A 12,858-nucleotide genomic window follows, 5' to 3' on the forward strand; every position below is an offset into this window, starting at 1 on the left:
TAGGTACAATGTATATTTGTGAAGTAAGAGCATAGCAGGGAATGGAGCTTCCCATAGGTGTTCCCACTCCAGTGACAGCTGCTCGGGGCAGTGATTGCAGTAATAAGCTGTGCACCCTGTGATATCTCACTCTAGCACATGTATTCTGTCAATTTAAGTTAAATGATCAGAATATATAATATAATCTCCTCTATTGACTAATAACAATGATTCAAATTAGATAAAAATCAGATCCTAGGTGCTATACATAAAGCAGTGCTAAAGGAGCTACCCCTTAATGTCAGATAAATCACCGTAGCTTTCCATTCCCCCAATGGGACCTCAATGCCCAGCGTGATACTGCCACTGTTTGCTGTTTTTCTCTTCATTTCAGTATTTCCCCGCAGGCTGGCCATACCCCACTGGCACAGTGGAGTACAGGGAGGGAGGGGCGATATGACATACACTTTCTCCAGGCGCCATGGTTCCACGCTACTCCTCTACTCGGACGCATGCACAGTGTGACTCGGACGCATGCACAGTGTGACTCAGACGCATGCACAGTGTGACTCAGACGCATGCACAGTGTGACTCAGACGCATGAACAGTGTGACTCGGACGCATGCACAGTGTGACTCAGAGCCATGCACAGTGTGACTCAGACGCATGCACAGTGTGACTCAGACGCATGCACAGTGTGGCTCAGACGCATGCACAGTGTGACTCAGACGCATGCACAGTGTGACTCAGATCCATGCACAGTAAAAACCATTGGACAACTGAACAAACATCAGCACAGCCTCCGCCTCTAAATAAGGCCCTAAGGCAAGCTACCAGCATGACAAGAATGGGGGAGTAACACGTGGTAATGCCCCCAAAATGTCATACATTAGAGGGCATGGCATTGCAGCCATGCGATCTTGGGTGCGCACAAGTCCGCTTTATCGCACTGGTTGACTCTAGCCCTAGTGACGCCACTGCTCTGATTTAGAGGCCTCCGCCTCTAAATAAGGCCCTAAGGCAAGCTACCAGCGTGACAAGAATGGGGGAGTAACACGTGGTAATGCCCTCAAAATGTCATACATTAGAGGGCATGGCATTGCAGCCATGCGATCTTGGGTGCGCACAAGTCCGCTTTATCGCACTGGTTGACTCTAGCCCTAGTGACGCCACTGCTCTGATGGCCTCAGACACTTTGACAGTGAGAAAAATAACAGATGCAGCCGTTCTGTGTGTGGCTCCGAACCAGGCTCTAAATGCACATATTGGCCTTTGTGCAGAGTAGTATTGCAGTTAGTACACTTGGTTTGATACCTGTCATCATCGTCAGTGCGGACTTGCACCAGCCCGATTCTAGGTCAAAAGCTTTGTCTGAAAAGAGGTGTATTTATGTTTCCAGACAACTCTGCAGCGCCCTCAGTTCCACTGACACGCTCTCTAGTTATAACCCTCCTTTGGAAGTGAAGATATGGGTGAAATGCGTAGGACCAGGTATCGCCTGTACTTTTGTATGCTCAGTTCTGAAGCATGCGCATGTCACGACCAGAGTTTCTCGGCATGGTGGTCGATGGGTATTACCTGTGAGGTCACTATGGCGGGGGGCGTCTGACGGTGGCGCTTGTGTTTGGCGAGGGGTATTGGCTGTGCGTGATTCTGTGCGGACATGTTGTCACTTCGGGCTGGTGAGCCCTGGTGGTGCTTCCGTTCCGCTCCGGCATGGGCGCCGCCATCTTGCCTCCGGTCAGGTGACCTAATCCCCCAATCCTGGTTTGTCACATGCTCTCTGTGGCCAGTCACGGCACAGCACTTGGTATTTAGGGAGGTTCAGAGCCTCACTTCATTGCCAGTGCAACGTGTTTCTCAGCATAGCTGAGAGAGAGTTCCCTGTGCTCACCACCTGTTTCCTGTGATACGCTACCTGCCTGCCTGCTTGTCTGCTCCAAACCCGCTGGACTACCCTGCATCCTCCATTACCTTCCCCTTGCCTGAGTACCTGAGTCCTGCTGTTCACCCTGCACCTTGCCTCCACTGACACTGCTGGATAATCCTTCCTCAGCCTGCATTCTTCATTTCAGCCACTACACCTGATTTCTCCAGCCTGATTTCTCCAGCCTGGACATTTCCCTATTAACCAGTCACTACCTGGACAGTTGCCATTGTCTGCCACTACCTGAACATTCTCTATTAACCAGTCACTTCCCGGGTGTGATATGTATTACCGCCGGGCGCATGGCCGGCGGTTCAATTCCCGACAGCAGTTGCCCGACAACAGAGGAAATCCCAATTGTCCTAAAGGTAAGTATTTACTAACCTAACCTAACCCCCCTAACCCTCCTTAGGGGTGCCTAACCCTAACCTCCCCCCTGTGCCTAACCCTAACCCCCCCGCTAAGTGCCCCCCTCTGCGGCTGTCTGCTGCGGCGCCCGGCATCTGCTCGATCGGGATGCCGGGCGCCGGTCTCCCGACGTCGGGCAAATTACAGGCGTCTTCATTTAGACGCCTGTCATTTGTCCCTAGTCGGGATAAAGCAGTCTGGAAGCCGGCGGTCGGCATTTTGACCGTCGGGTTCCAGACTACATCCCCACTTACTGGACGTTGTTCATTGCCTGTCACTAACTGGACTTTTTCCCTTTGCTTCACCACAGCTCCCAAGTGCACTTAGTGCTATATCTGGACTTTAGTTTTTGTCATATTCATGTCTATCAAACCACTCATTAAAAGTTCCACCTTTTCATTTAAACCTGCTTCAGTGTCTGCTCCTATAACCACCCCGGGCCCACAACAAACCCAGAACCTCACAGCGCATTGCAAAAACATGCTAGATACACTCAGCAAACATTCAAGACTGCATCAGCCCCTGAGTTTCAAAAAGTGGAGGGTAGGTGCGCTGGGCGGACCATCTAGGCCTTCTGAACTAGAGCTTACCATGGTACGCTTCATTAATGAGGACGAACACGCACAGTTCAACTCTATCTCTACACATGTCAAGCAGCTCTTACCTCATTGAAGGAATTAGGAGCGGAGAGTGAAACAACCAGCCCTATTTTGTACTTTGGAGATCAGGCTTTGTGTACGAACATGAGCTGGTTACTGAACTGAAATACTTCAGGAGTCAGTTGTAAGGAAAGAGTGTGCTTAGCTGTCTGTCTCAGATTTCTGTGGTAGCTGCCATTCCAAGAACTTCTGCAGGTAAAATTAGCAAGCAAACACGATCAGTGTAAATACGTTTACCCAGAGACTTCATTGTCCAAGGCAATTTCTTCAGGGCAGAATGTTGCTTCACTGCAAACACTTGGGGAGATTTTAGCTCTCTCGGGCCACTCACTTCCCTCTCGGTAATGGATGTTAATCCTGCACAACATCTCTCAAAAGACCATCTAGAGAAAGGAAAACAGGAGCAACTCCCAGAATACCACTTGCATGACAGAAAATTGACACTAGCTGGAATACCTCTGGGTCTGGAGTACAACTGGTCTTGGGTAACGTATCCTTATTCCTCTACTATGCTGTGCAATGTTGCAGAACTTTGATTAGTGCAAAGTAAGTGTCCAGTTTAATTAAACAGCTCGAGAATAACTGTTGGTTAATGTCAGCTATTACAGTGACTGTGCCTGCCGGCTGAGCAAAGGCATCTGGGAGCTTGCTTACCTTTCTGTATGGGAATAGTGTTTGATGGATGTAGATGGAAAAACACTGACAAAGGACCTCATTCAGAGGCGGTCGTTAGTTGCAAGCGGTCGCTCTGAATCAGGGTGGCCGCTTGCATCCTGAACGGCCGCCTCCTTGCCGATCGTTAAGCTGTGGGTTACCACCCGCAGCTTAACGACCAACCAGGTTGATGGTCGCAATGGTGATCACCATCGCGACCATCGGGGCTTACGACCAGACCCTAAGGCTGGGTCTGGGTGCTCGTAAGCCCCAGGGAGCTTTCTGCTCTGATGGAGCAGGAAGCTCCCCACTGACATCACTCATGATGTCAGTGCGGCCGCCCACAAAACAGTAGGCGTTCGTTAAGGAACGCCTCCATTTTGGAAACCACCCCCCCGGCCCGCCTACCAAATGGGGGCAGCTGTCGATCAACATCGACAGCTGCCCCTTTGGTAACGAGCTCCGGAGCGACAGAGTTTCTCTGTCGCTCCGGGGCTTGTGCACGCAGTGCGGCCGCTCCGCGTGCGTAGGCCAAACCATCGAGTCGGTTACGAGCGCATCGGCACTCGCAACCGACTCTGAATGAGGTCCAAAGTCCCTACACTTTTCAACTGCACCTTTAGTTTCTAATCATTGCATTCTTATAGAGTTAATATTTTCTGTGTTGTTTGTCATTTTATCTGTGAGTAGTAAACGACTGTCTATTTTATCATTTTGTTTGTTTATTCTGCTATGATTTGCTGGGTTTCTTTATAAGAATTTTGTATAATCTTGGGGGTATATTACTAAAGTGCGGGTTTGTAGAAGTGGAGATGTTGCCCATAGCTATTATCTACTAGAAAGTGCTAGAGAAATGTTCAGTAGAATCTGATTGGTTACTATGGGCAACAACTCCATTTCTAAAAACCCACACTTTAGTAAATATACCCCGAGTTGTAGCTAAACACTCCTGAGATCAATGACTTTCCTTTCATATAAAGTATACATTGTTAGTATACTGTTTTCTTTTCTTTTTTATACTTGAAATCTTGTTATGTTTGGGATAAGAATTCATAGATGTCAGTCACCAAATCCCTGCTTCCAAATGGCACTGGGGCAGGATTTTGAGGAACTGCGCTGAGCAATTTCCTGTTTTGTCTTTTTAAAAAGAAAAAAAAAGGAAGTCCAAACATCTATTGTATTATTGTTTGTTCAGTGTGCTGGGTATAATTCTCAGTACCGGCTGTGGTCATGTGTGTATGGAATGGATAACTGCACACCACAACTTCACTGCGTACTGTACATAATTCTTATTATCCACTGTTATTCTCAATATGTGAAAATAATTGTGCAGCAACACTTTCCAGCTTCTGATTTGGATACAATTCTCAGCATCTGCTGTGATTCACCCTCAATGGGCAAATGCACAGTACGACTTCTAATGTCTTGTATGTGGTATGCATTTCCAATGTCTGCTTCTATCTATACAAGCAGAGTGTAACAGTGTTGAGAGATATTGTATTGAATTGATAGGCTGGCAGATGCAAGCAGGGGATCAACATAGCACTGACATGAGGGCACAAGGACAAAACTAAAACATGAAATATGTTTTATTTAAAAAAAAAAAAAAAAAATCTTATACAAACTCTCTTGTATGTTGGAGACTGTCATCTCGCAAGCAGCGTTGGTGATGGGCGGTAATTGTTGTTCTATAATACCCATCAAATTGCAAGTATCCAGCACACTGAAGCATTTTAAGTTTCATATGCTTTTCCATATTCTGGTCTTTATACAGGGCTAATTCAGCTTTTAGTGCATCAGATTACAGTGATACGCTGTCATTACTTTGGCGTCTCCTTTTAAAATGAGCATTCATTCAACACCGATTTTAAACTCATAAGTTGCAATTTAAACAGTGTCAATCATATTACATTAGACTGATAATGAGAGAGGATCAGATTCTGCGCTGCTGAAAATAGTCATCTGCAACACAGTGTAGATGAGTCTGAGATTCTCAGAAACCACTTGTCTCACTTATTCTGAGAATTTACTCTCCCACATCACAGAGGTTTACACACATGTGAATATGATAAATGGGAATATGCCGCATTTCCTTTACTAGAGAGCTCAACGACAAAATGTCTCAGTGACGTCTTTAGTTTCAAATGAAGAATTCCCATTGGCATAGCTCAGCCTGGAGTACTGTATGAAAACTTATTACAGCGTATGGGGGCTATTCAGTACTACACTCTGGCCACATGGTGGCGGCGTTCCGACCGCTTCAGCCGACAACTCGCAGCCAACAAAAATTGCCGGGTTTTGCAGAGAAAAATCTGCGATTTTGGGCTATCGTAATAGTTAGTAGTGCTGTGAGCAGCCGCACATTGCAAGCGCACATCACAAACGCACATGCTGCTACATGAATACCTCTCTTAGGGGGTATATTTATTAATGTGTGGGTTTTTAGAATGGAGATGTTGCCCATAGCAACCAATCACATTCCACTTAACATTTCTCCAGCACATTCTAGAATACCTAGAATCTGATTGGTTGCTATGGGCAACATCTCCACTTCTAAAAACCTGCACTTTAGTAAATATACCCCTTAGCTTCTTACAGGGCCGGCTCCAGGGGTCAGAGCACCCTGTGCCGGCCCATCATATCACGCCCTCGCGCGCGACTGAATTTGGGGGTGTGGCCTAACTATCATAGGCCACACCCCCTATGTGAAGTTATTTGGAGGCGTGCCCGCATGGCACGCTTCCAAATAACGTCAGGCTGGGGGTAAAGCCCAGCAATCCGTCACTGGCTGGGCTTCCCCCAGCCCTCTTCCATCAGTGAATGGATGCCGCACGCATGCGTGCGGCATCCATTCACACTCCGGCTGCGGCGGTGGGGGTCCCCTCTGAAATCGAGTTGCTGGGGAAGGGTGCCGCCCTCTAGGGGTGGCGCCCTTGTGCGACCGCACTGGTCGAACACCCCTAGAGCCGGCCCTGGCTTCTTAGTCATTACATATTTTGCATTGCCATTGGCGTCCTCCGTAATACTGGTACCGACTGCAAAATGGCAGCTTCTACTTTGTATAAGTAACAGGTGCACTTATATAGTTCCCTCATGTCACTATATTTTTGTTTTTATGCTGCTTTAGCCCCAACTGATTTTCATATCCAAGGTATTGTATACAACCAATCATATCAGCATTTTTTGTCATCATGGGAGCCAACAGAAGTCAGGAGATGTGATAAGCCTTGGAGAGAGATAAAGTGGAGAGAGATAAAGTACCAACGAATCAGCTCCTAATTGTCATTTTTCAAACACAGCCTGTAAAGTGACAGTTAGGAGCTGTTTGGTTGGTACTTTATCTCCGTCCACTTTGTCACTCTCCAAGGCTTAGTGCATAGACACCATAGTGCCTGAGGTGGATGCAAATCCTGTTGCGACTGCGATCCCGTACATAGCGGTTGTGCAAAAATATGCAAATGTCGCAGCCGATGGAATTTGTATTGAGACCCCAACTAGCGAACATCTTACGTTCGCCGTTTGCATACACAGAGGCACCATCGGTTGCAGATTCGATGTTCTAAGCAAATTTTTAGTTGCTCAGAATGTCAGACGGAAGTAAACCCTTCCAGGAGGAAGGGGCCCTTTTGTGGTGAGGGCCTCTAGGCTGCATCCTATTCAGCTTACCACTGTAGAACCGGCATTGGATACCTTATCATTATTTGTGATATCTTGTCACAAGATGTTTCTTTTTGTTACCCATTTTAGTCAGTAATGCTTGTATAAGTAGCTACAAATTGCCGACCCCATCACCACAGATGTTACTGTTTGGCAGGTGATTTCGCTTTATGCTCCTCAAGATGCAGCTTATTTTATTTTTAAATAGTCTGATAAATGAATTCAAGCATCTATCCGGTTACCATGGTTTCCACAAGTTTCTCATACACTTACTCTAAAATGTGACCTGTGCCTTGCTAGACTGATTCCCGTCATCACCCTCACTCCTAAAACAGAAATGAAGTTATATCTCTATATTGTACTCTTGCTATCCGTGTCTCGCGCATGCGCACTGGGCCAACATCGACCCGCTTGCGAGCGCTCACGAGTGGGTCTGAATCAGGCCCACTGTTTACTAAGTTAGTCTACCCATGGGTAGTTGTGGCCAGTGCTCGTTTCTGGCGTTACCCAATGGCACCCAGCACTGGCATCTTTTTTTTTTGGGTGGGGGGAGAGAATCTGGGCGTTCTTCTTCTGTCATCGCTGTTACATTATAACACTACTGTCTGTAACTCGTATAATCCGTCTCCTCGGTTTCAATTACTTTATAGACCAGGGAGACACTTGACTCAAGTGGGAGGTGAGTTTAGGTGAGTTCCGGCACCTTTTCTCATAGAACACAAGCACTGGTTCTGATCCTTTAGGTAAAGGGTTTGTTTTAAAATGCCTGTAGGCAGCTTGTTATGGTTATGGCCGGCCATCATTTGTCACGTACATTCTATAACATGATAGCTAGAAGCTGATTGGTTGCTTTTGGGCAACTTCTCCACCTGTCTTTTATTATGAGGCTTGATATATCTCCCCCTCTATTTCTACTTTGAAGTTAGAGATCTTTTTCTGTGAAATTATATTTATTACATAACTAGCAGCAAATCTGAGATACTGTATGTGGAATACTACAAGCTAGAGATGCCTTCTGCCAGCTGAATGGATAGTGTTTGTCTAGCTAGGAAAGAAGAGTCTCACACAGGATCAAAGAAAAAAAATCTGCAGTAAACTGTGGCTCTCAGAAATAATAATAATAATAATAATAATAATAATAATAATAATAATTCATATTCCAATAGATAATATATATTTATTAAAATATTTCTCAGGTTGAATAACTCCCGGGAGTACATATAAATAGCAATGTGCACAATGTTAATATTAACCTATGAACATGGGGAGTAAATATACAATAACTCCTTCACAGTTTGAAAAAGTTACACTGTTGTTGTTAAGTGTGATGATATATTGTAACAATGACGGATGAAACACACAAATAGCAATGTCTCTGGTAATAACCCAAGAGTGCAAGCATATATGAAAGGTAGTCAGCCTTTTCCTAATCCTCCATGACCAATGTTGAACAAAGTTAAAAAGGGCGTAGATTTGTATGTGCTAATAAACTCAAATACGTCGCTAATCCTCAGTCCGGTTAGGCTAGGAGTATGGAGATAGCAGTTTCACACATGTGGGAAAAAGTCATAACATCCAATATCCTTGTTTATACTCACTGTCCATAAGCACCAGACCCACAGCGTCACAGTCGGCTATAAGCGAGAGCCCTGACAGGTAACTCGTGCTGCTGCACAGACACGCAGAGGGGTCAGCTGGTTGCGAACGGTAAACAAGCAGAGAGCCGCAATAGCTCCGGCGATCATCTGCTGCAAGGGTAAGCTACAGTGAGCTAGGCCAGACTGGCCATCCAGGGGAACAGTTGGTCGGCAATGTTAAGGATCCCCAACAAACAGCTTTATCTGGGCACAATGGAGTTGAACAGGCACAGTGCAGTATGATGCAAATAAAGATAGCACCTGTAGTCCTCAACGCGTTTCTCCGTGAACCACGTCTTTCTCAAGAAGCAGGTGCATCCTGATTGGAAGCTTTAGGTCTCTTTTTATTCCCTCATCTTCATTAGAGTCACAGGTGTTAGGGATAACCATAATTGCTACTCCAACAGTTTAAAACAGCTACACAGTATTTAATATATAGAAAATTCAATAATAATAGCTTTAAAAAGAATCATAAGGCACAATCCTTAATAACACAGATAATAATGATAATAATATTATTATAACTGCAATAGCATACATGATTAAAAAATATATAATAAGAAAAATAAAAACAAATACATCCACCTACTTTAAAAGTCTAAATTACATGCTTCTAATTCTCAAAAGGTATATTGGGAGGGAGCAAGGAACCTTTTTTATAGAGATCATTCCTGTAAACATAAATCCTATTAGTGACCTTTACATACACTCAGAAGATCAATATCTTCTGCAGAACATAGACAAAAAGGGAAAAAATACAAAATGGGACAGAAAGACACCATAATAGTATTGCTATTAAATAGATTCCAAGTCAATATTTTCATTGAGACCGTAAGGTTTAAGGGTTTGCAATTTCACAATCAGCTGTGGCTGCTCTTAACTATCTCTTTTACACTTTTCTTACTATGGCGGTGCCCTGGGGCGACTTAGCTGGACTAGTTTGGGGGTGTCTTGCGCTCTGGATTTGAACCCTAGTATATTAGGGACCTGCCCTAAAGAGGTTACCTGGATATGGTGGGTAGGCCCATAACCTTGGCCATGTTTATGCTAAAAACCTCTAGTGATTGCAAAATGTTATTGCATTTATATATTATTAGTAATTTGGAGTTGTGCACCTGAGATTTGTCTGTTTCTGTGCCTGCAATTAATCTCATCAGGTAGCACCTCCCATTATATATATATATTACAGGGTGTGCAGTCCAGAAATCTTTCCCATATACTCCATTTAATGTGCTTTATTGCACACCTGAGGGAAAGAAGATGCCATGAGGGGTCTATTTACTAAGCAGTGTTAGGAGACAGAGTGAAAAGTGATAAGGTGCCAGCCAATCAGCTCCCACCTGCCATCTCACAGGCTGTGTTTGAAAAATGACAGTTGGGAGCTGATTGGCTGGCACCTTATAACTTCCTTATCACTTTTCACTCTGTCTCCTAACACTGCTTAGTAAATAGACCCCTCAGTCTGGATTAGCACCCCTTCCTTATTGGTTTAAAAGCATGGAGTCTGGTAATGTATATGCACATTAGTATTAGGCACAATTCTAGGTAAATCCTACAAGTTATATACTGTAGTGCAACTTTGGTTCATTTTTGGGGCATGGGTCCCCCTGGATTGCTTTGGTTGAGCTGTTTCAGGGCACCGCATTATAACACATTTTTCTTATATAACACATTTTAACCCTTCACTGCTTGTTTATTATACATGTACTTCACTTTTTTATTTTCATTCCTTATATGCAGCTGTGGCTGCTCTTAACTATCTCTTTTACACTGCACTTTTCTTACTATGGCGGTGCCCTGGGGCGGCTCTGGATTTGAACCCTAGTATGTTAGGGACCTGCCCTAAAGATGTTACCTGGATATAGTGGGTAGGCCCATAACCTTGGCCATGATTATGCTAATAACCTCTATTGATTGCAAAATGTTATTCCATTTATAATTATATATTATTAGTAATTTGGAGTTGTGCACCTGAGATTTGTCTGTTTCTGTGCCTGCAATTAGTCTCATCAGGTAGCACCTGCCATTATATATATTCAGGGTGTGCAGTCCAGGAACCTTTCCTATATACTCCATTTCAGATGGATGTCAACCTGCTCAAAGTTGATATTGTGAGCATCTCGACAGAATGAACCATGTTGACATTCTCATGTCGACAAAAGACGCCACACCCCACTCATATGTGTTATTATCAGCACGTTTCAACTCTTATGAACCTCTGCTCAAATACTGCCATCTCCCCCAGCACCTGACAAACATACAGTATAGGAAATTCATAACCACGAGCATAATTATTCAGCCCTGCAATTTAGAACTCTGCTGATGAAACAAAGACACAATAACAAATCAGCCTAATATTTACAAAGTGAACGAATTCCATCTTTTCCTTTATGATACATGTGTTTTATGTACTGTGTTACATTATTACTTACAGTTTGTGTCATAGCGTAATAGAAATGAAGCTGTGCTAATCCCGCATCACATTTATTCGTATTGCAGAGTATAAACTCTCTATCCACAATTGTGCAACTACCAATTACAGATTATCAGGGGAATTCAATATGGAGCGAAAACTCTGTTTTTGCGTTCATATCGCACCTATGACGTCATTATCGCAGGTTTTAGTTTTACACTGTATTTAATTTCAAAATTTTTTCGCAGGTTCGAAAAGTCTTTGAAAAAAAACGTGGATAACTTTTCACCACTGAATAGGTAGCGAAAAAAAGTGCAGAATTGGGGTTTAGGGGTGCAGGCTTAAAAAAAAATAGCCTGCACCCCTGGGAATGACATTTTAAAAATAACTGTGTCAAAAAAAAAAAAAAAAAATAGGGACACCTCAAAAATTTAATTTAAAAATTGGGGTGAAAAAAAAAAATGGGAAAAAATTGTTTCAAAATAGGGACATAGGTTCAGGGCTATTCTGCAAGTATGCGGCAGGTGTTTTCTAGAATAGGCTATTAGCTTAGCGGCAGGTGCATAGTTGCAGTATTTTTTAAAACTTACTTTAGGGACATAAAAATATGCTAGCACCCATTTTCATGTACCCCAAATTTCATGGGACCACTTAAAAAAACCGAAAAAAATAACTTAAGTGCTCTTCTGCAACACTTCTTCAATGTCAGGAAAAAAACACCTGCTGCGGCTATTTAAATCCCCGACTTTCATTTAAAGGCTAAAACGGGGGTACCCATAGTGATATCCCATGTTTTTACAACTTTAGGGGGGTCCTACAATTTTTTCCAGGAAAATTTCGTAGTTTATCGCAAATCCCACTTCGCCAGGTTACGTTTTCGTAGAGTTTATATTGAATACGGGGATAAAGCGGGCGCGCGCCCGATACTTATATAGATGACGTTATCTACAAGAGTCCACTTCAATGCTGGAAAAGCCGGGTCTATGCGGACCCGACTCCGGTGTGAACAGCGCCAACTCGGGAATGTCCTGGGTCGGCGCCGGCTAAATTCCAGGTCTGATACGGATTGGAACCCTGTTCCACCTCCGGGTCAGACCCGGAATGTAAAAGGGGTATAACTAATGCAATCACCAGCAGCCAGCCGCCAGTAACTAATGCAATTACCAGGAGCCAGCCACAATTAACTAATGCAAATACCTGTAGCCAGCCACCAGTTACAATTACCAGTAGCCAGCCAGCAGGTGCAATTACCAGTAGCCAGCCACCAGTAACTAATGCAATTACCAGTAGCCAGCCACTAGTTGCAATTACCAGTAGCCAGCCACCAGTAACTAATGTAATTACCAGTAGCCAGCCACCAGTAACTAATGCAATTACCAGTTGCCAGCCACCAGTTGCAATTACCAGTAGCCAGCCACCAGTAACTAATGCAATCACCAGTAGCCAGCCACCAATAACTAATGAAATTACCAGTAGCCAGCCACCAGTAACTAATGCAATTACCAGTAGCCAGCCACCAGCAAC

The 12,858-nt window shown here is 44.2% G+C and overlaps 1 protein-coding gene across 3 annotated transcripts in view; it reads left to right on the forward strand.

Moving 5' to 3' along the window:
* The first annotated feature begins 3,186 nt into the window (after window positions 1-3,186).
* Window positions 3,187-12,858, forward strand: part of LPIN1 (lipin 1) — a 208,383-nt gene continuing 198,711 nt past the window's right edge. The window contains exon 1 of one of the 3 annotated variants that reach the window (XM_088444612.1): window positions 3,187-3,458. In XM_088444612.1, the coding sequence (XP_088300738.1) occupies window positions 3,318-3,458 (141 nt within the window). In that variant the 5' untranslated portion in view covers window positions 3,187-3,317. The remainder of the gene's footprint in view (window positions 3,459-12,858) is intronic. The other 2 variants (XM_088444618.1, XM_088444614.1) reach the window with 2 other exon arrangements.

This window comes from Taudactylus pleione, unplaced genomic scaffold (genome assembly GCF_031769625.1).
Source record: "Taudactylus pleione unplaced genomic scaffold, aTauple2 ptg000367l, whole genome shotgun sequence".
Lineage (NCBI taxonomy): Eukaryota > Metazoa > Chordata > Amphibia > Anura > Myobatrachidae > Taudactylus > Taudactylus pleione.